Source organism: Drosophila eugracilis, unplaced genomic scaffold (genome assembly GCF_018153835.1).
Source record: "Drosophila eugracilis isolate 14026-0451.02 unplaced genomic scaffold, ASM1815383v1 contig_2167, whole genome shotgun sequence".
Classification (NCBI taxonomy): Eukaryota; Metazoa; Arthropoda; class Insecta; order Diptera; family Drosophilidae; genus Drosophila; species Drosophila eugracilis.
In genome coordinates this window covers 718,181-745,143 of record NW_024573052.1, presented here as the reverse complement: position 1 = coordinate 745,143, position 26,963 = coordinate 718,181, and the positions used below count along the sequence as shown (strand labels likewise).

At 44.5% G+C, this 26,963-nt stretch overlaps 5 protein-coding genes and 1 long non-coding RNA gene across 11 annotated transcripts; 3 read left to right on the top strand and 3 right to left on the bottom strand.

Annotated features, from left to right (window-relative positions):
- Window positions 1-1,441: 1,441 nt before the first annotated feature.
- LOC108109733 (protein shifted) lies at window positions 1,442-9,815 on the top strand. 3 transcript variants are annotated; one of them, XM_017218383.2, is made up of 8 exons: window positions 1,442-1,551; window positions 6,219-6,611; window positions 6,756-7,013; window positions 7,083-7,226; window positions 7,980-8,168; window positions 9,120-9,215; window positions 9,274-9,471; window positions 9,558-9,815. In XM_017218383.2, the coding sequence occupies exons 2-8, from the start codon at window positions 6,230-6,232 to the stop codon at window positions 9,599-9,601; spliced, it is 1,311 nt and encodes a 436-aa protein (XP_017073872.1). In that variant the 5' UTR covers window positions 1,442-1,551; window positions 6,219-6,229; the 3' UTR covers window positions 9,602-9,815. The 3 variants fall into 3 exon arrangements, with proteins under 3 accessions (XP_017073872.1, XP_017073871.1, XP_017073870.1); XM_017218382.2 differs by having other exon boundaries at window positions 7,083-7,277; XM_017218381.2 differs by having other exon boundaries at window positions 7,083-7,277; window positions 7,968-8,168; window positions 9,558-9,814.
- LOC108109736 lies at window positions 1,545-7,972 on the bottom strand. 2 transcript variants are annotated; one of them, XR_005993754.1, is made up of 4 exons: window positions 7,679-7,972; window positions 5,319-5,696; window positions 1,928-2,003; window positions 1,545-1,866 (listed from the first exon to the last, which is right to left on the bottom strand). It is a non-coding gene; the product is annotated as an uncharacterized LOC108109736 (long non-coding RNA). The 2 variants fall into 2 exon arrangements; XR_005993753.1 differs by having other exon boundaries at window positions 1,928-5,696.
- LOC108109734 (5-demethoxyubiquinone hydroxylase, mitochondrial) lies at window positions 8,186-9,961 on the bottom strand. Its single transcript, XM_017218384.2, has 3 exons — window positions 9,833-9,961; window positions 8,492-8,982; window positions 8,186-8,431 (listed from the first exon to the last, which is right to left on the bottom strand). Exons 1-3 carry the CDS (start codon window positions 9,834-9,836, stop codon window positions 8,273-8,275), a joined length of 654 nt encoding a protein of 217 aa, XP_017073873.1. The 5' UTR covers window positions 9,837-9,961; the 3' UTR covers window positions 8,186-8,272.
- Window positions 9,962-10,067: 106 nt separating this feature from the next.
- On the top strand, window positions 10,068-12,238 carry LOC108109732. Its single transcript, XM_017218380.1, has 3 exons — window positions 10,068-10,930; window positions 10,985-11,717; window positions 11,789-12,238. The coding sequence occupies exons 1-3, from the start codon at window positions 10,348-10,350 to the stop codon at window positions 12,033-12,035; spliced, it is 1,563 nt and encodes a 520-aa protein (XP_017073869.1). The 5' UTR covers window positions 10,068-10,347; the 3' UTR covers window positions 12,036-12,238.
- Window positions 12,239-12,383: 145 nt separating this feature from the next.
- Window positions 12,384-12,949, top strand: LOC108109735. Its single transcript, XM_017218385.1, has one exon. It carries the CDS (start codon window positions 12,424-12,426, stop codon window positions 12,865-12,867), a length of 444 nt encoding a protein of 147 aa, XP_017073874.1. The 5' UTR covers window positions 12,384-12,423; the 3' UTR covers window positions 12,868-12,949.
- Window positions 12,934-26,792, bottom strand: LOC108109731. 3 transcript variants are annotated; one of them, XM_017218379.2, is made up of 7 exons: window positions 23,541-26,792; window positions 23,404-23,473; window positions 16,455-23,343; window positions 15,286-16,383; window positions 14,502-15,217; window positions 13,377-14,421; window positions 12,934-13,319 (listed from the first exon to the last, which is right to left on the bottom strand). In XM_017218379.2, exons 1-7 carry the CDS (start codon window positions 23,729-23,731, stop codon window positions 13,195-13,197), a joined length of 10,134 nt encoding a protein of 3,377 aa, XP_017073868.1. In that variant the 5' UTR covers window positions 23,732-26,792; the 3' UTR covers window positions 12,934-13,194. The 3 variants fall into 3 exon arrangements, with proteins under 3 accessions (XP_017073868.1, XP_017073867.1, XP_017073865.1); XM_017218378.2 differs by having other exon boundaries at window positions 12,934-14,421; window positions 23,541-23,772; window positions 26,558-26,789; XM_017218376.2 differs by having other exon boundaries at window positions 12,934-14,421; window positions 23,541-26,789.
- Window positions 26,793-26,963: the final 171 nt, after the last annotated feature.

The window sequence follows — 26,963 nt, the reverse complement described above, 5'->3', positions numbered from 1 at the left end:
TTATCATTATTGCTCTGATTTTTCTGTACGAGCTCTGTTTTAAGGGAATTAAACCGATTTTTAACAGAAATTTGCAACATTATTTTCGGTATTTTAGCTCTAGCTCGGTTAAAACAAGGCGCATAGCTAAACCAATGACTGTTTTATGCAGCTTACTACCGAAACTTAACACCCCTATACTTGCTTTTATCATTATTGCTCTGATTTTTCTGTACGAGCTCTGTTTTAAGGGCAGTAAACCGATTTTTAACAGAAATTTGCAACATTATTTTCGGTATTTTAGCTCTAGCTCGGCCAAAACAAGGCGCACAGCCAAAAGAACGACTGTTTTGTGCTGCTAATGACCAATACTAACCACCCCAATCACTCGTTTTTCGATTTTGTGCAAATCAATTTTGGCCCAAATTTCGCAGTTTTGATAAGGGGTACCATCATCAAAATTTTCAAAAATGGGCCAAAAATCAAGTTTCCCAGATTTGAATGCAAACCAATTAGGAATCATGGCAATCAAATTACGAGCCCTACGAGGTATTACATTCCTCATTTGGGCCAGTTTTGGCTGAGCTATGGCCAAATAACTGATTTTTTTGTGCCCAAAAGTATGTAACGCGTTTTGACAGCAGAGAGAACGGCCTTATTGCCGTTTCTTAGCTCTAACTTTGTCAAAACTAGGCGCATGGCTAAAACATTGGCTGTTTTATGCAGCTTACTACCGAAACTTAACACCCCTATACTTGCTTTTATCATTATTGCTCTGATTTTTCTGTACGAGCTCTGTTTTAAGGGAATTAAACCGATTTTTAACAGAAATTTGCAACATTATTTTCGGTATTTTAGCTCTAGCTCGGTTAAAACAAGGCGCACAGCTAAACCAATGACTGTTTTATGCAGCTTACTACCGAAACTTAACACCCCTATACTTGCTTTTATCATTATTGCTCTGATTTTTCTGTACAAGCTCTGTTTTAAGGGCAGTAAACCGATTTTTAACAGAAATTTGCAACATTATTTTCGGTATTTTAGCTCTAGCTCGGTTAAAACAAGGCGCACAGCTAAACCAATGACTGTTTTATAATTATTAAATCAATTAATTCTATGTTATTTCATTCTTCGAAGACACAATATTAATGCCTGCCAAATTGAAATATAAGAGTACCTTTAGAGTAAACGACCGCTCTTTCTAGCCTTTTTATTGGTGACTTCACCGAGGAGTGGGCATCTCTGAGATACAATCGAAACGTTAACGTTCCCCGGTATTCGTTGGATCGCCCAGATCAGATCAGCTCAGGAGCTGCAGCGCGACGGTCGCATCTCGAAACTCGGCGCGATTTCGTATTCTCAAAAGCCAATGCTTTTCGTGTTGTGTCTAAATTAAAAAAAGCTTTCGTCGCAACGAAATTTGTGAAATCTTTAAGGCTCGAGGAATTTAAAATATAAAATAAAGCTGTATTTGATTTCCCCTGTTTTGATTTGTTAACCAAGTCAACCGCCAATCCAAACGAAACGACCGTTCTTTTCTTTTTTTTTTTTTGCTCCGGCGATAACCAACGAGTACGTAAAGTGTGCAAATTTTAAATTGAAAACTAACCTGTGATCTTAACTTTGTGATTGTTGTGAATATTACCAGACATCCAGAGTTAATCGCACCCAACCGTAATTTAGCGATAAGACGTAACTAAACTATAAACACTTTTTTGCCATATCAATGGGACGGTTGTCCGTTAAACTTACATTAATATCTCTTCCCCTCCTCGATCGAGAGTTGAAGTTTAGATTGAAGTCTTAAGTGCTGATTGATCGTAACGGAAATTGAAAACGAGAGGCCGATCATTGATAACACAAAAATATTCACACAAATCAGATCAGCTAAAGCATTAAAAAGAAAACTTTTATATTCGATTTTAAAGCTATTTAATCAAACACTTACCCAATCCCGATTTAATATTCGTAAATGTTTAAAAAAATTAAGATATTATCTTGATTTTCGATGCAAAATTTTAGTTCTGAGGATGATACAATAAAAACTCTAGTAAATGTCTTGCAATCAAAAAGAAAAGCAAAAAGCATACATTCTGGAAATAATAATAATACAAATATCACAATTCCGACATGTTTATGTGGCTAACACTCAAATGAACAAGCCTAAATCTATTTAGTTAGGTAGGGTATCTGGGTTTGCCTCTTGGCCGCCTGTACTTGAATTGTCCGTTTTGGCGCGCTCGAAAGGCGTGAAAGTCATTGTACAACGTTGGCCATTTGATTGCCAGCTCCTTGGAGCTGGATGTTGGATGTTGGATGCTGGAAGCGGCGATCTGCGAACTGGTAATGGAGTGGAATGGTGGCTGTGCAACTCCGCGTTGCCTGCCACTTCAGCATGCATATAGACACACGATCGCCTCTTTGGAATTGGAACTCTGTGGCTCTCAAGTAGCTTCGGCTTCTGCTTTTGGCTTTGCTGCTGATGCTGCCGGTCGTCCGTCCATCTTCTCCACAGCCTGCGTGTCTCGCTGCCCCTTCTCCTGCTCCTCATCCTCCTCCACCTCCTGTAGCACTTGAGCCCACTTGGAGACAGGCGTTGTTATCCGCCCGTTGTCTGGCTCTCCTCCTTCTGTTCTTGCTTCTCTCCCGCCACCTCCCACCCTCTTCTGCCACTCAATTGGTGATCGTTATCATCAGTAGGAGTAGCAGCCAGGATTAATGGGTTGCGCCAGTCTAGAGATGTACGAATAGCCCATCACTCTCTAGTTTTTTCTTTCTCTCTCTCTGTCTCTCTATGTCAGGTGTCACACGGTGACCTGCACAGCGAAAAAAAAACCTGTGTTTTCTTAAAAGTGATCTATAATCTTTGTATAAAAACTTTTATCAAATCAGCAGGAGTAAGTGGTAAATTGCTGTTAAGTAGGTTCGGGAGTTTACCAAAGATTCGATGCCCGAGAACTGCTTACCGAGTTGGCCTCCTATTGGCCAAGGTTAGAGGGGTGCAGAGTATCGCCAAGTCGACTGTTGCCGCAATGTCTGCTTTATTTGCCGAAGGTGTTTTTGTTGGTGTTTCACACAGACTCGATCGTGTTGGTGTGTTTGTGTGCGTGTGTGTTTGGGTGTTTGGGTGTGTGTGCGACTGTTGTTTCATTAAACAAACAGAGCCGCAAGTGCCACTTGTTGTTGTTTTTGCTGTTGAGCACTGGACATCGTCTAAATCGGTAGCTGGGAAAGTAACTCTCCCTCTTTCTTGCCACTATATAATTGTCCCTGTCGCTCATCCTTTGGCTCGCTCTTTCATTTGAAATCCTTTTAGCCGATGACCTCTACGTTTTAAACCAACAAGTTATCGCCTTATATAGTATACACATACAAAATATTAATAAACTTGGTATATCTTTGATGCGTCTCTTGGCATAAATTCTTGTGATTAAACCATCTAGCTACCAGATTCATGACATTTTCTATCATACATTTAGGAAACTGATTAGGTGATTTATAATCTTCAGGTAGTTTAGTTACTATAATAGATGTAATATGTAAGTATATATAAATATTTTGTAGAGATTGTTTTTTAACTCTCTTAACTCTCACTTGCACTTGCAGTACAGCGTTTATGGGTGTGAGAGAGTGACTGTGAGTGTGCGATTTCCAGTCCCTCACTCCTCTGCCCGACTCCCTTTTCCAGTCTCAATACCATCCCAGTCCACTCCAGTCCAGTCCACTCCAAGGGGCAGCATCTTGTTCTCGGCTATGTTGCCGTTGTTGTTGCCTTTTGTTGTGCCTTGGGCATGTGTGTGTGTGTTTTTTTTTTATTTTCACGTCTCATCGTCGCGTATTTGTTGTTGCCCTGTGGATGCTGCTTCTTTATTTTCTTGGTAATAAGGTGTGAGAAAGGCAATAATCGTAAAGAGCTAACAAATTGTTGTTGCTGCTGTTCCTACTTTGATTGCTACTGCTCCTCCTCCCTCTCTTTCTTTCCTACTCCTCCTCCTCGTCCTACTCCTCCATTACCTTCACCATCTCCCTCTCTCCTTCTTTCCCCTCTTGTTGTCTTGTCGCCCGTTTCACGCTAAAATGTTAATCTGTCCCTTTTTCTCAAGTTGAAGCAATTATATCGTTGACGACAGCAACAACAAGGTTTCATCTTCATTCCATAGACCTGATATGGAGTTTGATAATGATGCTGCCCCTCCAGACGGCTCATCCTCACCTCTTTTTCTCTTGCCGCACCTGATCTTTTATCGATGACAACTACGCTGAGAACAAGAAAGATTTGCGTAAGGGGTTTTTAAAATGCATCTTGAGGTTTAGTTAACATTTTGGTAGGTCTCAATGCAGTCCTATCAATACCCAACGCTGACTAAGCTTTCCCGTACACCTCGACTTGGTAGCGCTGTTTATTTAGAAATTCCCATTTCGATTCGAACTTAGATTGACCATGAGTGGGATTATCTATGCGCCACAGCCGACTATCGCCATCATGTGCTTGCTTATCGGTCGACCATTAGTTAACACAAAATAAAAATAATTTCAAAACAAAGCGTGAACAACGCTATATTTGTAGGAAATTGAGGTCTGGCCCGCTCCCGATCCCGAGATCCCCACAGCAATCCCGATTTAGGCTCCAATCTCGATGCCATATAACATTCCCATTTGTGTACTATAGTCGTATTGCGTTGTTTTATGCCAAAGACAGTACTTCCGCCTACGATCCTTGAACCACTGATTAAATTATGTATCGGATATACAAGTAAGTGCATATGTACGTGGGAGCCCTGGGAATCCAGATGTAGCAATTAGTTCACTTAACGAAATCGTTTCCCATGCCGGTTTGCAGAGGATTTAGAGTTGTGCTGATCTCCGATCTCCGATCTCTCAACTTCCAGAGCTGAGAGCACAACCATCGAGTGTCTTTTGAGTCGCTGGCCGATGTCATTATCTCCAAGTAATTCCTCATAATCGCCGTGTTTGATCTTATTAAGACAGCTTAACTTGTTTTCTGGCCCATCATCGTCGTATGCCCTGTCCCCGGATCTCGAAGCAACCCATTCATACGTGATGTGATGGACAGACAACGCTCGAACGATCGCTTGTCCAGTTTGCAGTGCTGCCAGTTTTCTAGCAGGCACTTAATGGGAACCCCACTATAAGAAACTTGTTAAAATATTTTATGCGCCATAAGAAATCACTTCCTAGATATGCATATTGGATTGTATATTGTCTAGCACAACTTGACCACAACTTGACCTATTGAAACCTGGTTTCGGAACCTGATGCCGATAAGTGTTTTTGATTAAGGGAATAGGTAATTTTTATATAAATACTAAAGTACTTACCAAACTGAGAATCGAGCTGGGTATCCACTGAAGTTGGTGAAAAATAAGCTCAACGATCAGCACTGGACCGCTTTATGCTCTTTTGTTCGTTCACTTGTTGGCTGTGTTAAACGTCTGGCTTCTGGCTGTCCGGTCTGCCGTGTAACAAGGCTGGCTGGCTGGAGATGGAGATCTGCGACTGGGCTGGCCCTCGTTGACTTGGGTAACTTCACACCAGGCAAAGTGCTAACGACTTTGTACCTGCTCTACTTCCAACTCTGCCCCTCCTTGAGAGACTTCCCTCACCGTTTCAATATGGCTGAGATGCACAGGATGGGGATGCATACGAATGGGGATACTTCAATTTTTGGTTGGCGTCTTCCCTCTTCGTTTATGCTTCTGATGGCACAAGCGGCAAAAGGATCGAAAAAGACAAATCGAAACAGTCTTAAATCAGATTAAGGCAAGAGCATTTAGATCAAGATCTTCTGTTAGCAATTTGCGGTAATGGTAAGATCATTTTAGGCTTATTAACACAAAGATGTAGTTATTCCTGAAAACCATTACATTATATCTACTAAATAAGCTCAGGAATAGTTATAAAAGAAATTGAAATGTCTTAAATGAAATGTCTTAATAAACACTATTTCTGGAAATCCAAACCCATAACTCTTAAGCCAACCCAATGCCCTCCGACAAATAGATAACGCTTGCAATACGTCGCGTCCAAGGCAGCGAAACCGAATCGCAAATAGATTGAGGGTCTGTAAATATGAAAAGAGATAAACAAACTGCATGGGTGTGGATTAGCAATCAGAGATCCACAATAAGCAATCAGATATGGGATATCTGGACAGGATTGGTTATTGCTTATTAGTGATTATTTTTAATTTCGTTCTCTGTTTCTATTTGCTTTGGCAGCTGGGTATACTATGACACATCAGGGCATCGGCTGCTTGGTCAAGTGGTTCTATTTGGTGCTGATCGTGCACACGCTCCTCTGTATCGGCCAGCTCGAGTGTCGCCAACACCACAATCGGAATAACAATAACAATAACAGAAGATCGGACTCGTCCAGTTCAGAAGAGAACCATGGCAACACCAGCGATGGACTGGAAAATTTTCCGGACCAAGACAGCGATTTAGTTGGCCACCAGCCTCGACGGGGTCAGCGGAAGAAACAACAAGGCGGCGGCGGAGGAGCTAATGGCAGCGGTGCCGGAAACGGAGGAGGCAGTGGCAACCGGCACAATCGTAACGAGGAGAGCGGAATCTCGCTATGGATCAACGAACAGCAGCTCAAGATGCTGACCGGTAAGTTTTAATCCTAAAAATTTACATTTTTCCTAATATATACCAACACTTTGGTCGGACTTAGTTTTTAGATATTTTAAACAATGCGCGTAATTTAATGAATACTTACTGCACGATATTCAGTGACTCATTTCTCCTTCATAGCGCTCTACTTCCCGCAGGGATACTCGGAACGCCTGTACGCCATCCACAACAGCCGGGTGACAAACGACCTGCGCGACACCACGCTGTATAATTTCCTGGTGATCCCCTCCGAGGTGAACTACGTGAATTTCACGTGGAAGTCAGGGCGCCGAAAGTATTTCTACGACTTTGACCGTCTGCAGACGATGGACGAGAGCATACTAAAGGCGCCGACGCTGTCAATCCGCAAGAGCGGACGTATACCGCAGGAACAGAAGAGTAAGTAGAGGGTGCTGCATGCGCAGCGGTGAAGAATAGATCCCGGCAACGAGCCTCATCCCAAGCCAGATTTTAGCATCTTCTTGCCCTGCACTGGCAACAGTTCCGGCACAGCGTCCTTCAACGTCGGGCTTAAGATACAAACGCGCCACAATAAGCCGCTCTCTGGCACACCCATTCGCCTCAACTTCAAAAAGGAATGCGCCCACAGAGGTGTGTATGATATAGACGCTTCCAACCCTACTTCACTAACAACTTTGCAAGGTAGTGTATATGAAATATCAAGCAATGCTGTTATATAGTCGATAGTAATTGTAATTTAGCATCTTCATGTTGTGCACACTCCTCCCATTAGCTCATTGAGCCAACCCCCAGCATGCCGTCCCCGCCCATTCGTCTTTCATTCGATCCCAACCCAGCCATGTAGTCGCTTTTCACGGCTTTTCCGCGCCCTGCTTTCCACTTTCTCCCGTCTCACAAAACGATTTGATTTTTTGGGGTTCTTATCAAAAGGAAGCATCCAAAAATAGATAACAAATCGTTGAATAATATTTTGTTATATAAATTACTATCATTCTATCTTTAAATTAATCTTTTTGAGCTTCTCAAAAATGTGTGATCATATTTAGGGAAAAAATATGTTTTAAAAATTTTAATATACTTACACATCGATTTTTGTTTCGCAAGTTGCATTAATTTTTGATTTTCAAAATTCTTCAACGTTTTTGGATGATAAAATATTGATAGCCCTAGAGATTTAATCAATCCTCCGCTTCCACGCCAACCGCTTTTGTATTTATCTGTCGATCTACGTATCCACTTTCCACTCCAACTTTTCCCTTCTTTGTGGTTCCGATTGTGCTCCGTTAGGTGTGAGTTTAGGTGTGACAATGTTAAATGAGTGTTAATGCTTCGTGACTTGCGAACGATAGAACTAAACTAAATAAACTTAAGCTCCCGATCCAGAATGCAGCTTGAAGTGCGGCAAGAACGGCTACTGCAACGAGCACCACATCTGCAAGTGCAACGTGGGCTACACGGGCCAATACTGCGAAACGGCCTTCTGTTTCCCTCAGTGCCTCAACGGCGGCAACTGCACAGCGCCGTCTATCTGCACCTGTCCGGAGGGCTACCAGGGCACCCAGTGCGAAGGTGGTGAGTAGAATCGTCTGTACTGGACATTTATCTCTATTTTTAATGCTTAACACGGTGCGGGAACAGTTAATTTTGATATATACAAGGCGCCCAACTGCTCCAGCTTAGATCTTCTTCGAGATCGCAATGGCCGTCTTGCAGCCAAACTTGATCACCTCCGTCATGGCCTGGTAAAAAGGCGCCTGCTCGGCTCCGTGATCGATGCCCGTGTCGTGGTGCTCCTGCTCCTCGTCACGAAACTTGGTAATTGTCGCCAGCAGCTCCTTTAAAATCAACGATATTACTGTTATACTGAACGGATAGATAACAAAGAGTATTTGTACCTTGTCTGGGTTCGGTGCTTCCATGATCTGGCGGAGCTGATCGTTGTAGTGCTCCACGATCACCGTTTCCACGGCCACTGTGCAAGCCATGGCCGCCTTTTCTCCCATCAAGGCGGTTCCGGCTCCCAGCACAAACCCAGCCACATTCCAAAGCGGCGTCATGATTGTCGGACGCACACGATGTTGCTGAATAAGCTGCTCGAACTGCTTCCGGTGCTCTTTTTCTTGCTCCCACATGTGTCCAATAGTCTTGCCAAGAGGTCCGTTACCTAAAATGGCCATTTGCCCAGCGTAGATGCGATCTGCACCCAATTCACCTGCATGATCGACTCGTATTATTTCGTCGGTCAGTGCATTTGGTCGTGGACGCAGAGGCTTCGATCTAGGGCTGGCTCTTTCCGTGGTGCCTGATCCTCCGGCTGCTGAGCTAAGGCAACGCATTGAGAGCTCACGCAGCTGGGGCCTGCAGAGGATTCCTCTCAGCATTCCGGCTGTGAAGAAGTAGGTGTGGTTAGTGATATTTTGTTTTTGGGGAAAAATCCAGAGCATTATAAAAGAACAGCCGGGCTTTTAGAGTGGTAGAAATATGAATATGGACCATAACTAATAAACTTTTTGTACTCCATAGGTATTTGTAAGGATAAGTGCCTGAATGGCGGCAAGTGCATACAGAAGGACAAGTGCCAGTGTTCCAAGGGTTACTACGGCCTGCGCTGCGAGTACTGTAAGTAGCGAAGGTCCTCTCTTGCTGATAGATATATCTTGACAGATTTTCTTCACAGCCAAGTGCGTAATCCCATGCAAAAATGAGGGCAGGTGCATCGGGAACAACATGTGCCGCTGTCCCAATGGACTACGGGGTGATCACTGTGAGATTGGACGCAAACAAAGGTCCATTTGCAAGTGCCGCAATGGCACCTGCCTCTCCCACAAGCACTGCAAGTGCCATCCGGGATTCTATGGTCGCCACTGCAACGGCCGTAAGTACAAATATCTATCCTGTTTGTTTATGTTTATGTGTATTTGTATGTGTATGTTTGCTGATCGGATCCCAATGTCTTTTTAGGCAAGCGACGACATGCCCACAGAAACGAGGACTCCAAGTTTTAGGCTTCCTGGCGCACAATCCATTGTAATATTCATTCAACTTTTACACTTTTCTATTAAAAGCACAACAACAACAGCGACAAAAGGATGAAACAAAAATAATTCTAATTGTGATAAAATTTTTTTGTAATTTAACATAACACTTTTAATTAAAAACAAAATCTAAGAGTTGATGGGCGCTAATCGCTTAATTATTTCGAAGGTCGGTTAAGGTGAGGTACTACCTGTACTTACCCATTATTAATCTGCAGCTTGTAATAGTGTTTGATAAATAAATAACAAAAATAATGATTCGCCGAGCAGAAACAAGTTGTGCTCTGTTTTTTAATCGCACTGCAATCTAGGGCTGGACACTCACATTTAGCCGGTCACAAGAAAAATCACAAGTAACGGTCGTATGTCACGACCATCTGTACACACAGATTGACTGAAAAATGTGGTGTTATCTTTAAAGCGGTTATATCTTTAGTTTAGCTGTATATTATACCTTTGCTTCTAAGCAAGTTAACCATTTTCGGATGGATTGCAAGATATTTTGGGATGTTAGCTCACTTACTATTCGATAAATGTTAAATTTTGCAGCCCTGGCCAATCAGCTGTTGCACATCAGCTGTGCGAGGTCCAAAATTTAAAATGTTAAGCGGTTCCAAAGCATGTAATATATTTTTGTGGATCACTGGGCAATTGCCTTGCGTGTATCTTGATGAATTTCACCAAGATAATCTTAGATTGCCTCTCTTCGGGGAGTGATGCCAAGTGTGATTACAGCGACAGTATATATACGACCCATCGCCCCAACTGCTCCCCATACAGCCTTGGTGAGACTGAGGAACTGGTTGGTGAGCAGGACGGTTATATATTTATCGGGGATTGGGCTCGGGTCAACACACTGCCAATTGAAGCGACAATCAAGACCAATTGCAACTCTCACCATTCGCAAAATGTCGACGCAGCAGCAGCAATTGGACTACGTTGAGCGCTGTCTGGTGTACGAGATCTTCAAGTACTTCGGATCCAGCGTGTCTCTGGAGGGCCACCGAGTGGAGTGCTCGAATGGGCTGGACGGATTCATGTCCGCCCTGTACACAGTGGAGCTGGATCTGGTGTCAGCAGAGCGCAAGCGAACGGAGGTCGTCATGGTCAAGTTCATGAAGGGTTCAGAGGAGTTTCGCGAGCAGAGCAACTCGTACATCCAGTTTAGCAACGAGGTGTTCGCTTATTGCGAAATACTTCCCGCCTATGAGCACTTGCTGCGGACCAGTCATCTGTCTACCGAGGTGGTGGCTAACTGGGTGCCGCGCTGCTACTTTGCCAAGTTCGGAATGGTCGATGGTGGGTAAAATCATAAGATTATCCTGGCATTGCTAACCCTTGTCTTTCCTGCAGGCCTTGAAGGTGGTGGTCGCGAATCCGTATTAGCTCTTAAACATCTCAAGGGCGAAGGTTACCAGCTTGGCCCGCGTTTAACACTCCGTCGCGATCAATTAGAGGCCATGGTGGAACTCATTGGACCTTTTCATGCCCTTGGCTATGCCACAAAAATTCTCCAACCCCAGGTTCATGCCCGTCTGCTTTCGGGCATTGTGGACATGTCATTCATTTCCAGGTCAGGCAAGTCTAGTTTTGATGTTCTATATCGCGTGGCCTTCGATCGATTCTATGAATTCTACGACCGGCAAAAGAAACAGCTCCTAAAAAACTCTGATACTGGCTTTGATGCCGCCATCGAGCGCTTGCGTCAGAAGTACTTTGCCAATCCCACGCATCTGCTAGAGAGAATCCGCACTACATCTTGTGCCGAAGATCAGCTTGATAGTCATTTCGCCACATTCCTTCACGGGGACTACAATCGTAACAATGTGCTATTTCACTACGGCGACAATGCTAAGGTGGATGCCATTAAAACCATTGATTTCCAGGAGCTACGCTTCAGCACCACTGCTATCGACCTGAGCTTCTTTATGTACATGAACACCCCTTCCGATGGAAGGGAGGAGCTCTTTTCTTATCTGCTAAAGAAGTATCACAAGAGCATGATCGAAATGCTAGACTTGGTGTTACATCGTAACCGAGATCAGCTGAGGGACGAGCAAGTGGAGCAGCTCCTAGGGGACTACAGGTCGGTGGTGTTTGTATTTCCATTCCACAAGTCGAATTATTTTATAATTATCATTTCCGTTATATCCGTAGCTTTAAACGCTTTGAGGCCCATTTCAAGCGATATGCCTTCTACGGGGTGATGGTATGCATGCATTTCATGCCTTGTCTGTTGGCCAGCGAGACTGATTGTGCTGAATTATCCCGGCTCTTTGACACGGACATGCACGGTCCGGCCTTCTATCAATTATCGCTGGACATAGCCGGTGATGCAGCCAACGAGGAGATCTTCCAAATAGTGCGTCACGCTTACGAGCATGGCTATATGGATGAGATATAGGTGCCAACAGCACGCTTATCAGTCTTTAAACTTTCTTGGTCTTCGCCAAAATATACATTTTTATATCCATCATTCATGTGAAGATAATATTAAATGAGCAAACCGTCATACACAATCTATTCTTGCTTTGACACTAAAACACGAAGTGACTTTCAGTTTGGCACCACACCAAAAAAATAAACTTTTTGTGGCCTTGTTTTACTTTAGAATATTCATATTATTCGGCAGCTCTATCAATTGTTTATGTGGCGTCACATCAAAAACACCCGAAGAATGGAAATTATTTGAACAACTGTCGTTGCTGGAGATTGGTAGCACCGTTGTCTATTTAAGAAGCTCGTCTACGGGGCCACCAGGAATCCAGTAGAGCATTGGGAGCGGAAGCAATATGCGTTTTATAATCGTGACCCTTATCTTGGCAGTCATTCAGCAGTCTGCCGGAGTGCAAGTACAGACAGAGCACACCATTATCGAGGAATGGAGCTGGCAAGACAACCGTGGAAACGGTGATTCCGGTGGATATCAATACTCCACAACGCTGGATAATGATGAAGATCTGGATGGAGATGAAGATGAAGATGAGGATGAGGAAGATGCCGAGGATATACTGGCTCAGGCCCATGCGGCCAATTTAGACGAGGATGAGGAGAGCTGTGAATACAGCTGTCCACGGTACTACCGTCCTGTATGCGTTCTTCGCAATGGTCGCCAAGTGACTTTCGCCACTCCGTGCGAGTTCCATAATCAAGTGCGTTGCGCCAGCGTGCTGAGAAGTCGGGGTCAGAGTAACTCGGTGCCCATCTTTCAATACCAACATGATGGTGCTTGCTAAGCAATAAGATTTATTCAGGATTCTTGACTTAAAATATGAAAATTAAATATAAATTCTTAGTGAAACTCCGTTTTATCTAAAATTATAGTTTTATTAATTGAATCCGGCGTAATATCGTCATACAATTTGTCCTGCTGCTTCTAATTATTAATAATTACCTTACAAATGTAGTAAAAATGTTTAAATTAAGTTAAAAAAAAAAGATATTCTTTAATGCTTTATTAGTTTGGAACTAGCACAAAGTACGTTTACGGTTCATAATCGATGCTGGGAGTCGAAAGAGTAATTTCAAAGTATAAATAATATTGGTATGGTCTTAGTCTTTATCTAGTTTAAGGGTCCGGAACGGACCACGTGGCTGTTGCGTCGCTTTTGTAAACGGGGCAGATTGCCCACCTCCGACACAGTCGGAAAGGTTACGATCGGAGAAGGAATAGCAGACGTCGACAAAGCTAAGAAAGTGCCATTAGGATCAGCGGCATAATTCATCGCTACTGTCGTTCTCTCACCTTGAAACTGATCCTGCTTTTGAGCTTGGTCCTCCTGGCGGGCTATACGAAGAAGTTCATCCGGATTTAGCGTCTTCCGTCGTTTTGCGATACGTGCCAACGGAGCAGTTTGATGCCCCTGGGCCTCTAGTTGCGACTGTCCCGGCGATTTGAGTCTGATATGCAGCCGTGGAATTGGCGGGCGCTGGACCTTGGCCATCAGTTCAGCATTTAACTTATGCATTATTGTTTCGGTATTGTATCGTGTATAGCGTAAGCTACTCTTTGTAATAATCAAGCCGTTCTGGAATTGGAAGTGCACCTGCATGAGGAACTTCTTCAGTTCACTAAACGGATGCACGCTCCGGAAGCGGTGTACATCATCGCGGTGGTATGAATAGCAGTGCTGGATGTACTCATCAAAGCCACCAGGCAGGTATAGTGTGCAGAAATGGCAAACCTTGAAGCGGTTGTAGTGGTCCACCATGTGGCGCAACGTAGTCAACTCATCGGTGGAGTTAAACATACAGTAGAAGCAGTGGTAAACCACCGTTTCCTTCAGCTGCCGGAAGCAGAAGCGCTCGCCGGGCTTGTTATGCTCCACTTGACCGTGCTGACCAATTGCGGATTTCGTGGGCATTACCACGCTGCACAGATCGCACTGGTAATACTCGTTTACACCGCTTCCACAAGCACTGAGCAACAACAGAGCATCAAGTTCACCATTTGTGACATGCTTTAAGTCATTAGGCAGGTGACCCACCCGACTAATGTGGTTCGAAAGGCCGTTACAGTTGTTATAGCGGTAGTCGCAGTAGGCGCATTCTGCCGGACGTCGAGTGTCTGCGGCTACGAAGCTCCGGATGGAATGTACCTTTAAAAGGTGCTCTTCGCGTAGTTTCTTTGCGTTACCCTTGAAGCTCTTGCACTCTGGACAGAGCAGCTGGGGCTGCACGCGGAAGTAGAAGGGCAGGTCCGGATGAACAAGGGCCCAGTGCTTTGTGCGCAGGTCTTCCAAACTGCTGTTCGTTTCATCGCAGTGTGTACAGGCGAACTCCACGGTTTTCTATATTTTAATGACAATAATAAATGTATCGGAATTAGAGTAAGAGCATAAACTTTATTCTGGTCCGCCACTTCACTTACCAGTTCATCTGGACTCTCGCTGGACTCCTCAGACTCGTCTTCTGAAGCCAGCAGGTCCACCACATCCGTAACGATGGGTTGATCCAAAAACTGTCTTGTAGCTGATTCTCCGTTCGACCCAAGATTACTCAGGCCCAGAGTCGGACCTACTTCCTGTTCCTGCAGCGGCAAGTCCGTTTCCGGCAACTGGTCCATTTCTTTCTCCTCTACGATCGGCTGCCCCATACTCCAACTCAAGTCGTCGGGTATTTCGTTAATAACGCGTTCGAACTGGGTTATTGCAAGTCCTATTCCCTCCGGATGCTCCGATATAATGTGTTGGGATATACATCGCTCCCCCATCATCCCGATCTCGCAGTGCGGACACTGCCATTCGAAGCGCGATTTGTGTTTCGACTCGCAATGGGTTGTGATCCTCTGAAAGGTGCTGGCAACATGATGACAAATATTGCAGTAGAAGCCGATAGTTTGCTTGTTTTTCATTGACGAAATCTGGTAGATTTGCACCGGTTGCACACGCTTCCCCGGGTGCTCTCTCAGAATATGATCGATGACCGCGGTGGTAACGTTGTTGCCAAAGGTACAGTAGGGGCAATGGTATTGGTAACCTCGTTCGTGAACGGACATCGTATGTGCCATAATCTGCACGGCCGAAGGAAGGGACACATAACACAGGTTACAGATGAACTCCCCCTGGGAGTGACGAGATGGTTTTGCTGAAGAAAAGAAAAGAAACTATTAGAGATGGCTCTTCGTATAAGGGATGCCCATGATCTACACTTACGCGCTTTAAGCCAGCGGCAGTTTGTCGTTTTGTCAGTATCATTTCGGCGGTGTACCACCACGTCTACATTTTGGTTATTATGAAGATCCTGGATATGCCGCTCGATTTTGGCGCGCTTACTATTATGACGGGCGCAAGCCCCACACTGAAAGACATGCCGTTTGTGCATTAACAGGTGGGTCAAATACTTCTGTTCACCGATCTGACCCAGATGAATTTGGCAATGCTGACAATACATCCATTCCGAATACTTGTGCTGTAAAATCATGTGCTGATGCAGTCCAGATTCCGTGGAAAAGAGCAGGCTGCATCGCATTACGGGGCAGATGTACCGAATATTTGAGGGCACATATGCACACGGCGGCTTGAGAGGCTTATGTATGCCGGGAACAGAAGGATCCACTTGCAGTAACGCTTGGGAACTTGCCCCGGAAGTTCTCGGTTCCTCGGAATTTAAAACCGACTGCTGCTCTTCCGTTTGGTAGGCCTGCCGAATTGCCTTCTCCTTATGATCGTGTAAATGCTTCTGCAGTACGAACCGCAACGAGGTAGAAAATGTGCACTCAGCACAACCCAATTTTTGGTCAAATATCGGTTTACTAGGCAGAAGGCGCACTTCAGAAGAGCGGAAGTCAGTCTTTGTACCAACACGTCGGCGTTCCAGTTCAGCGAAAAGCTTTTGATGAAAAATGTGCATTTGGTGGGCCTCAAAGGGACTTTCCACGGCAGCCACAAAGCACTCGGTTTCCACGGTACTTCCAGGGACAGCATTAGGCTGCATTTGCAGCGGGATAAACTGCAACTGTCGGTTGGCCAGGTCAAAAGCTACTCGGTGTTCATTGCGCATATGATACAGCATAATACGCCTGTTAACCGCCGTGGCCAAACAGATTGCGCAGAAGATACTGTGGCGGGCATGGGCTTGTTGCAGATGCGTACGAAGTGCTGGCGGTTCCAACATTTGTGTACAGTATTTACACTTTACCTGACTACTGACATTGTGAGTGCTGCGGATATGGTAACGCAGATGGATTACAAATTGCTCCCCCGACAGTCGCACGGTACAGTTTTTAAATGGACAGGCGTATAGTTTGTCCTCTGGTAAAGGGATTACAAAGAATGATTGTTAATATATGTTAAAAATATAAGGTATAGGTTAGTCCACTCACCACTGTATCCGGTGGGTCTAAGCAGATCAGTTATCGCAACAGATAAGGAAACAGGAGCAGATGAACTGTCGGCTGCCGCTAGGTCATTGCCGTTCACTGTGAGCACGGCCGTGGCGTTCGTGGTAGCGAGGTTACCATTGTTCGCATTGCCTCGTTGATTGATCACATCCAGGATTTGCTGACTAACGGAGGGTGGCTCAGCTCCACTCTCTAGATCGGAAAGTGGCGCCAGGTCGTGAATGATTACCCCATGTCGCAAATAGTCGTCCACATCGACTGCCACATGAGAGCAGTAGGAGCAGTTCAGGTAGCCGGTACTGAAACTGAAGCGGTGAAACTTCATGTGTTCCCGAACGAACATAACCTTGTGGGCGGTGAAAAGGCAGTTAGTGGCCATGCAACGAAATCGATTTCGACTCTTTTCTTGAGATGCAATAGCAGGCGGAAGTTCAGGCCGAGAGCCCTGAACAGCTGGCGAGAGCACTGGATTCGCAGTCATCTGATCCCTACTGTAAACCTGGCTAATCGACAAGCCCAAGCCACTTTGATAGTTGATTATCGAGGGCTGCTCCACAGATGGCTCCTTCGGCGGAGAATTCGGCTTGGAGCAAAAAAACTCACCCAATCCGGCTGCATGAAAGTCAACGTGATTGTTAGGTGGCCTATGATCCGCCACCAGCAAACCCCTAAGCATCTCATTGGGCTGATCAATGGCATCGAGTGGAACAACTTCTGTAGGTTGACTTTGCTCCACAGGTGGTTCTACACATCGATCGCCAGTAAAACGGCGAACTCTGAGCTTTGGAAGCATGGGAACAGAAGCAGGAACAACCTCTGGAACAGTAACTGCAGAAGGCAGAGTTACGGTAGCTGTGTCCACCATGTGCCTTTCCCTCATGTGACGCAATTCCTCGGAAATACTAAGATTCGCTCCTACTGTCGTAGGGTCCGCACAGATGGCACATTTTCCGCTCCAGAAAATACGTGGGTGCTCCAACGTAAAGTGATTCTCAAGACCTTCAAGTTCATTGGAGAATAGAAAAGTGCAGCCCGGCTGCACGCAATAATATGATGCCCGATTTTGTTCTTCATCTGTAGGACACTTTCGAAAGGCTACATTTTCTACCCGTTTGAGCGGCGAGATCACACGCGTAGCTGTGATAGGAACTGGCACAGGCGCAGTGGCCACCGATTCCGCTTCATTCGTCAGCGGCTCCGGCTCTAATGGTCGCATTCTAGGCATCAGCTCGCTGGGATCGGGCACATCGTTGCTGCCATCGCTGCTGTGCGCCGAACTATTGGCCATTGGTTTTCCGGGTCGGGCGCCTTTAAGGCGTGAACAAATGCGATTAAACACTTGGAAAATGCTCTTAGTGCTCTTGGAGTTGCGCTTGGCCGTCTCCAAATCAACCCACTCATCGGTGAGAGCGTCGTCATCGTCATTCGAGTTCACCTGTTCGTTTTCACTCTCAATGTCGGAACAATCGCTGCCAATTCCATCGAGAAGATCCCCGTCCAACTCGGCCAAGCTAACTTCGGGACAAACTGAAGCAGTTGGCTGCAGAGAGTGTGGTCGTTGGGAAGTCACGTCATCTACGTCAACATTTTCCGCTATTAACATGGGAGCGACTGGTACTGGATCTAATAAGTTTGTCTCTGTTTCCATCAGTTCTGCGGCCACATCGAGCAGTACGATAGGCTTTTCGTCCACTACGATGCTCTTGTTTTGAATGCCATTATCATCGACAACAGCTTCTTCTATTTCCGCGTCCATTTCGACGTCCATCAGACACTCGTTTACAACCAGTACGGGTTCCTTCTCTGGCGGAGGCAGTGGAAGCTGCGTCACGGTCTCCTCGATCTTCATATTAGGCACCGCCACTTTTTTCTTCGTATACTCCTCCTTCTGTGCCTCCCGTTCTTCCAGCTCTGCTCTTTCTTGCTTAACTAGACGCACGGACCTTTTAGCCATATTCTTAAACCGAATTTTGATCTTTTTCTGTTTATTTTTTTTCGCTGTCTTGGATTTACTGTGTGTCCCAGCAGTAGCACTTGTACTAGCTTTAGCCGTGCCATCCTGATCCTCTTCAATAATGGCATTTCCATCGTTATTTGACCCTGCGCTTGGCACGTCCGTTGTCGAGCAAAGTAATAATTCCTCGCGCTCCACATTCCCAAGCTGTTCAATCGTCAGATCATGCTGCTCCATCAGATGCCGGTCCATGCTCTCTTTGTTCTGCTGGACAAACTGACAGAGATGGCACACGTGTATCATCATTGGGAAACGGCCATTTTTGGGATTACTCAGGGGCTTGGCCCCAGGCCCACAGGTCGCGGTGTGCCTTTGCAGCTTTGTGTAGCGAATCTGCGGGAAATGACAACGGGAGCACTGATGACGCGGCTCGCCCATGTGGGCGGACAGATGATCGCCCAGGCTCAGCTGGCTAAGGAGAAGGGTCTTTTGACAGAATGGACAGGTGAAGTGCAACATAAATATTCGCTTCTGGGAAATCGAGTAGTCCGGACGATTGCCACGCCCAGCTCGGAGCTCCTCAAGCACTTCAGGTGGCAAGCGGGCGGCGTAGTGCTCCTTATGATGCATCATGTAGTGACCGATAGGGCTCCTGCGGATCGGCTTTGAGCACACGACACACTTATTGACAGCCTTGGACTTAGAATGCCATTCAGGATTTATGTTACGAATTTCCTTTTTCTTGTTTTTGTCCTTTTTCGATGGTTTATTTTCCTCTGTATCTAGCTTTTTGTTGTTCTCCCTTTCCTGTTTTTTAAGAATCTCTTCCAAAGCAACACACCGCTTAATCCTCACCTTGAATAGCTTAGTTGCCGTTAGCGATCCCTTAAACTGTGGCCTATAAATACCGTTACGCGACAATTGGGTTCCAGGACTGAATGCTTTCCCCCTTCGCGCCACATTCCGGATGAAAATCGGACTGCATGTGGAAACGCTAGAGATGCTATCAGGGACTGGTGAGGCTCGTGATAGAGATGGAGTTCGGGATCGCTGGCTAGAGGATCGCGGTTGAGATGGAGTCCGGGAACGGCGGGTACAAGCCCTGCGTCCGGTGGCCCGAAGTACTTCTTCGCGGTTGTACATCTGCGCAATGTCATCGTTTAGTTTGTCTAACTCATTACGCTTCTTTCGGGCTTTTGCACGCGGTTTCGGCGGTGGTTGAATTGCGGAATCGGGGCTAGTTTTTAAGCAGCTTTCCTGAACATCCATAAGGCTAGCCTCAATGTTGTCTTCTGGGATCTGTTTATCAGATGTATCACCGACCTTCTTGGTTTCTTTATCCTCTATGGGAGCCCCTATAGTCTCCACCGGCGAATCTGATGTTTCCTTACAAATTGTTTCCACAATGTCTTCTCGCTTGCCTAACTTATTACGTTTTTGTTGTGTTTTCTTGCGAGATTTCGGTTGTGGTTGTATTTCGGAAAGGGGGCCAGAAGTTGGTTCTAAGCAACTTTCTTTCACATCCATAATCTGAGCCTCCATGTCCCCTTCTGCCGGCTGCTTATCAGGTGTACCCCTAGCCTCTTTGTCCTCTAAGCGAGCCTTTTTAGTCTCGACCGGCAAATCCAGCGTTTCCTTACAAATAGTTTGCCTCCTACGCTTACGATTTACAGTAGAAATAGGACTACTTACACCCAAAGAATCTTCTGGAAGTTTGATTGGGTTAGGAGCAGGAGTCTTTGCCCTGGTAGTGTTCCCATCTGTGCCCTTTGCTTTCGACCTGTTAATCTGGCCCAAGCCAAAACAACTCCGGATGAGATGCGTCTCGTTGAAGGATGTCTCTAACCCTCGAGTACGACGTTTTCCGGTTATTATGTTATGTGTGGACACGCTGCAGTTATCGCTGGTCTTCTCAAACATGTTGGCAAGGCTTCGGGCGTTTTGAGACTTGCGTTTCTGTTCTTGAAGATCCTCGTAGAGAAGACTAGTAGAGATCTCTTTCTTGTCTACCAAAGGCTTACTGGCCGTTGGAGCCAAGGAGTTACGCCGCTGCATGATTCGGTGCAACAGTTGAAGAGACGGGCCGGGCACCTCTTCGTCGTCGTGCTCATCAACTAGTGGGTCTGTAATCTTTTGTTCCTTTTGCAGGGTACTTTTATCAGGGTTCACCAACAAAGTGTGAGCATTGGGACCAAGGACAATTTTTAACTTGGAGAGCTTTGGGGGTTGATCCTCCCCTTCTCCTTGTAGGGTAGCAATATCCTTAGACTTCTCGTTCGCAATATTTTTTTCTAAACTTGAAGTCAAGGGGTCCTTCAAAGTTTTTTCTGCTGAATCTTTAGTATCTTTACCTTCCTCGTCACCATCTGTTAAAGACGTTACTTTCGAGGTTGAAGAGTTGTTTTCACTTGGCGCTTTACGGATCGGGGCCAAGCTGCCCAAATCCTCAAGCGCTGGCTGAGCTTGGAGGCTATCAGGAGAGCTGGCAGCTAGCTCAGAAACGGGAGAAGAGTTAGTCTTGCTAATAGGTGGTTCATTCTCCAAGTTGTCCGTATTCTCCGATGAACTATCGTCAAGAACTCTCGACTTTCTCTCATGCTCCCTGTCCAGTTTCTGGTCCTTTTTATCAAATCTATTCTTTTCCTTTTCTAACTTCTTATCTAACGGCTTGTGATGCTTTAGGGACTTGTCAATAGTGCTTTCCGGCATATCTTTTCCCTTCTCCACCATCTCTTTATTCTTAGCCTTATCTAAATTCTTATTTTTATTCTTATCAGTACCTTTATCTTTTTGGGCATCACAGGGTTTGCTTGTGAGGAAATTTGAATTAGAAGAGCAGCCTATGTGGTCCCCATCTCCATAAGCAAAGTTTTGGGTTGTTGCTGGTGCTGTTGGGGGAGTTTTCTTTGGGATCCGGAAGTCAAGCTTTTTTGTCAATGGACCGAGAGTGACAGTGCGGTAAGAGGTGTCCAGTTCCGGCACATGAGTGGTCGATGCCTCCGTTAAGGTTTTACTATTCACCACATTTTGCTGCTTCTCGGCAGCAAGGAGCTTTTGTTTTTCTTTGACTTCCAATAGACGCTGCACTTCCAGATCCAACATGCGTTGCTCTTCCGCAATTTTAGTCTTGGCCTCCGCCTCAGCGCGCGCTTTGGCCTCCGCCTCTGCGCGAGCCTTGGCCTCCGCCTCTGCGCGAGCCTTGGCTTTTCGGTGCTCCCCATACGTGCGAGGTACATCAGTCTGGCGTTCAAAGCGGGAACTCGGATTACTGAAGCTCCGATTACTGTGGCCCCCACGATGCCCACCTCGAAAGCTATGTGATCCATTGAAACCATGGGCATTTCCACCTCTTGTGGAGGTCATATTCCCATTTTTTTTGCCACTCCAGCTGGACTTGTTGTACAGATTTCCATTGCTGTTAGCATTCTGATTATTATTGTTATTAGTATTTGGTTGCCAGCTATTAGGCGAATCTTCATATCCGTTGTAAATGCTTGAAGCACGACGCGGATCGTTAGAATATGGCGGTATCTGAGACTTTTGTGGTTGCTGCTGCAACTGCTGATGCATGTGGGAAGGCTTTTTCTGCCAATTGCGGGGATCACGTGGTTCTCTGGAATCACTGCCATAAAAGGGTCTTTGTTCAAGGTTAGGCTCCTTATTGAAAGAAGCTCCATATACTCGAGAATCTCCAGGAGATTCTGAGTTATGCTCCGAAACACATTGGACATTGGGAATGTTTGCATATTGGGTCCACGTTCCGTTTCTCATACTGGGCGCCGGCGGAACAGGCGACGGAGTGCGAATAGTGGGCGGTGCGTTCACTGGTGGCACGCGGGTGTTATTCTCTCTAATTATACTTGGCATGTTCAAGATCTTCTTGCCGCGTGGATCGTTTATATTAGAGGCCAACGGCAGCGCATCAATCCCGGCCCCAGATCCTCCACGCAAAGCGGCTAGCTTCTTACGGGCTTCCTCTAGCGTGTTTGAAGGGCTAAGTGCAATAACTCTTTCTAAAGCCGGTGATTCTTGTAGCGACAACGACGTGGATAAATCCTTTTCGGGAAGTCTTGTGGTACCTTGCTGCGGGGAAACAGGCAGCACGTGCGGTGCGCTCCGGCGCACAAAGTCCGGCTTCTCTGCTGGCATCGAACTTGCTAACGAACGGCGTGTGAACTGTGGAGATAGTTTAAGGGATCGGCGAGAAACATTCGTTTCTTTTGAAGCTGAAATAATTGATTCTTTGGTTGATCGTAAAGTTAGTTGGGCGCTAGCTCGTTCCTTCTTTTCCTCCATGCGAGCCTCCTGCATAGCAGCTAACACTCCTCGGATGCCATGACTTGGTAACGACTCGCTTTTTTTATAAGACGTGGCTGGCGCTGACGCTGGCTCTGGAATGGTTGGTGGTGTAATATGTTGAGCCTGAACCGCAACTCTAGGTGAGGTAAGAGTTTCCGATACGGAATTAAGCCCGTCATTTTTTAGCTGAGCCATTGTATTCTTTGAGGTGTACAAGGAACTTGTTGATTTTAAATTGGGTACAGGGTCTAAAGGTTTCGTTTTAGACAAGAAGCCTGGAGTCTTGTTGTTGGTCAAGCAACCGCTAGAGCTGCTCTTCGACTCTGGTGCTGTTGGTAACGCTGGTGTAGCCTCAATGGCAGCTGATGAATGCCTGGCAAAGCCGTTTGTTTTGCACCCCACATCTAAGGACTTGGGTTTCGTGACAGCTGATGAAGGGATTTTTATGCCTTCTAACATTACACTAGCATCCAAAGACTTAGCTTGATGGGATGGATGAGGCTCTTTGTCGGGTATCTGTGCGGCGGAGCCTGACTGACCGAAGGGAGTTGACGCAGCTGACTCGACTTCATTCTGGTCTTTTATTTCGATGACTTCCTCACTGATGAGCGGCACCCTCTATGGATCCAAAATCATGGGTTAGCACATGAAGAAATCACTGACCAACACTTGACTTACCAATTTGAACCTCTTCTTTAGTTTTTCAATAATCAGCTCGATTTTGTTAAGCGTACTCATGGATATGTTTCTGAAAAAGGAGTGGATTTCGTTGTATAACTATGTTCAGAGGTCCTGCCTTGGTCTATTTGACTTACTCACGCTCCAGAAGACCAACCAGTGCATCGAGACGATGGGCCTGAACCTCGGAAAGAGTGTATTGGTAATTCATACGCACACGCTGGATAAAAGGCACAAACTTTCGCAACCCTACTAGCTTGGCGTTGATTTCCTCCTGCAGCGAGGAATCACAGTCCACCACCTCCACCACGTCGTCATCGTTATCCATTCTCCAGTCACTGGTATCCTGAGACGGATCCGACTCCTCCGCTGTGGGTGTTAGTTATTACAAGGGTCGGTTTACTTTGTCTCGCGTTCTCCTAACTCTCCATATCAGCGATTTCCGTTCCCAACTTAATTAACTGTTCGAAAGAAGGCAACACACATGTGAAGTTCACGGCGTCGTCAAATCGAATGACAACAACAACTGTGGCGCCGAATACGGGTAGCTGCTATCGATAGGCTTGCATTTGGTGTATATGTACGTACATACATACATATATGTATCTTTCTTAACCTATATGCATATACGATACGCAGTTATATAATAAATCCCAATAATATTATCTTTCTCTACTAAAATCCCTACGCTATTAAAAAAAAAAATTATCGAGCAGCAGTATTTTTTTACAACTGACTATCGATATTTCATTAGTGTCATCACTACGCACCTACTCACTCTAATACTCACTAAATAAAACCCAGGAAAGCAACAACACGACGCTCGCCTAGGGTGGGCACTTTCAAGAATAAAATGCAGAAATTATATGTATGGATGTGCGCCAAGAGAAACAAATGCGCATTAAACTACGGCGAAGCGAATTCGCCGCAAGCTGCAGTGATGTGCGTGTAGCACTAAGAAAATATCAGTGTATAAGTGCCGTAGGTCAATCGAAATTTTTAATGCTGTTCTTGTTGCTTTTGCAGAAAAAAATCTCATCGTGTTGCGATCGGCAACGAAATAAAAACAGCATATATATATATATATATATATATATAATATATATTTGTATAGATATACATAGTATTCCTCAAATCACATACCTGAACTGAGGTATTAAATGAAGTTCGGATCAACAAACGGTGGAGTGCAAAACACACATTCAAACATGTGTGCCTATCTTGCCTTCTTGTATGTACGTTTGTTTGGAGTTTGGAAAAGCTAGCCAACAGAAATATGAAACAAACGGTATGATACGACCCTTGATCGTAATCCCAGATTTCTTAATCGACGTGGCAAAATATAGATAATATATGTTGTACGAACAAAAGTTGCTCAAGAAATTAAATCTTGTTTTCAACTAAGCACATCTGATCTTATTATTTTTGATAATATACAATATTTTACAATCGGAGATCAGAGAACAACAAATATACGTATATGTACTCATGAATTGTTTACTGCCGAATACCGAACTAGTATACACACACATTTAAAACGACCAAATGACTTGGAACTATCGGACAATAGTAGAAATGAAGGGTGGAGTTTCCCTTCGGAAATTGTAAACAGTCCTACAAACATTAATATACGGGTAATGCAGCCACTTAAAGGGCAGTATTGTGTATTGATTGTGTCTATACAATTGAATTGAACTATCTTCATATTAAGTAAGCACATAATTCGGATTATTCAATATTATTTATCGATGCTATCATGGAAATGAACCACTATATTCGTATGTTGGAAACATACAACTGACCAGTTTTAAAAAAAGTAAATAAAGAGTTGTTTGTATCACTCTATTACGAAGAAACCAATTTTCCTTGAAGAAGCCGGGTAAACATTTCTTAAATCCCAATTTGGGTAATTCACTATTAAGATAAGTTTTTTTTAGGAACAAAGAAAGTAACTGATTTTTCGATACCAGTATTTAATGGTGTGACAGTAATCTCTACGAATTCTTCATCAGATTTCTTTAAATGTCAAATATCGTTCGTTTTCCGATTTACATTACTTCGTTTCCTTTATTATTCTGCAACTAAGGAATTCGAATCGTGATTTCCGAAGTATTCCAATTTTTCAATGATTGGTTAAGATTTTAAAAAATAGCTCCAATATTACCATACTTATTAACATTGTATGTAAATCATTTATGTATTGTTTTTGGTTGGTTTTTGACGAATCCGTATTGTTGTACGATGCATTTAAAAACCACCTTCGAGCAATTGATTTATGTCCTGAAAATGTCATTTTTCATTCATTTTGGTTTTACAATGAAACAGAATTGCATAACGTGACATTGCCAGCCTCTTAAATGAATTTTAGCATCAGAATTTGAATTGTAGAATTACGTACTCCAAAATTAATCCTTTTGTTTTTGATATCCAAATCCATTAATGAACACGACTTCTTTAAGAAAAAGGTTTAAGCAGTCGATCTTTCCTTAGTAAGAAGACGGGTTCATTCCACATGAAACCAGATACATTTCCATATTTTACACAAAAACAGTTCAACAGCCGTTTGTTTTGCTTAGAATAACCGATATTTGTTGTTTTTCGAACTTGTAAACAATTGCAAAAATCTACTGTCGATACAATCGGTACTATTAAAATGTTACGAGTTTACATTTATAAATAAATGATTTAATAGAAATATGAATATATTAAGAATGATTTTGGAATTTTGTAAACATATCTCATTTTGTATAGACCAAAAAGGATATTTCCAATGCAAACCTTATTTCCTTTTCTTACGTTCACCAAATATCGATAAACAAAATCGAATTATCGATTACCGCACGCACCAACAAGTTGTAACTACATTATTATTTTCTTACGTCAGTAAAGACAGCACCCAATTGAGCAATGATTTTTTCTTTATATCCGATGGAATTCTTCACGATAAACTCTGCACGAAAGTTATGCGGACTCACTTACACGAACACACTTGCAAAAGCTCACACACATATGTATGTATGTATGTCGAACCAAAAACACGAACGAACACATAAGCACGACAGAATAACTTTTTGCTGCTGACTAAACGTTTTTTCTTTCTGCTGCGCATTTCCCGTTTTATAAAGTAATAAGTAGCTATAGCAACTGTACTTACCTCAGCTCTGCTCCCTCAACGGTCCGTTTTACTATGCAATTCTTGGAAATCTTGCCTTTTCTTGGTCGAAGTATCCGCCGATGTGGGCACCTCCGAAGTTGACGCTGAAGTGGCCGTATGATGGCCGAGTTGCCGAACACTTTCCGGCGAAATGCCGAGTGCCGAAGACTCCGGCACATGCACGCGCTCACACCGACACGGGTACGGCTTCTATTCGCAGCGACGAATTCGCCTTACCGAAATTATCAAAAATATCGCGAAAATTCTAAACCAGCGATGATCCTATCTGTAAACAGTTAGGTTTTAGTTTAGTTCTGTTTCAAATGAATTTATTCTTTGTAATTTTATTATGATTTGTTATGCTGCTATGTTGTTTCACGAAGCAGACGAGAACACGACTGAAACA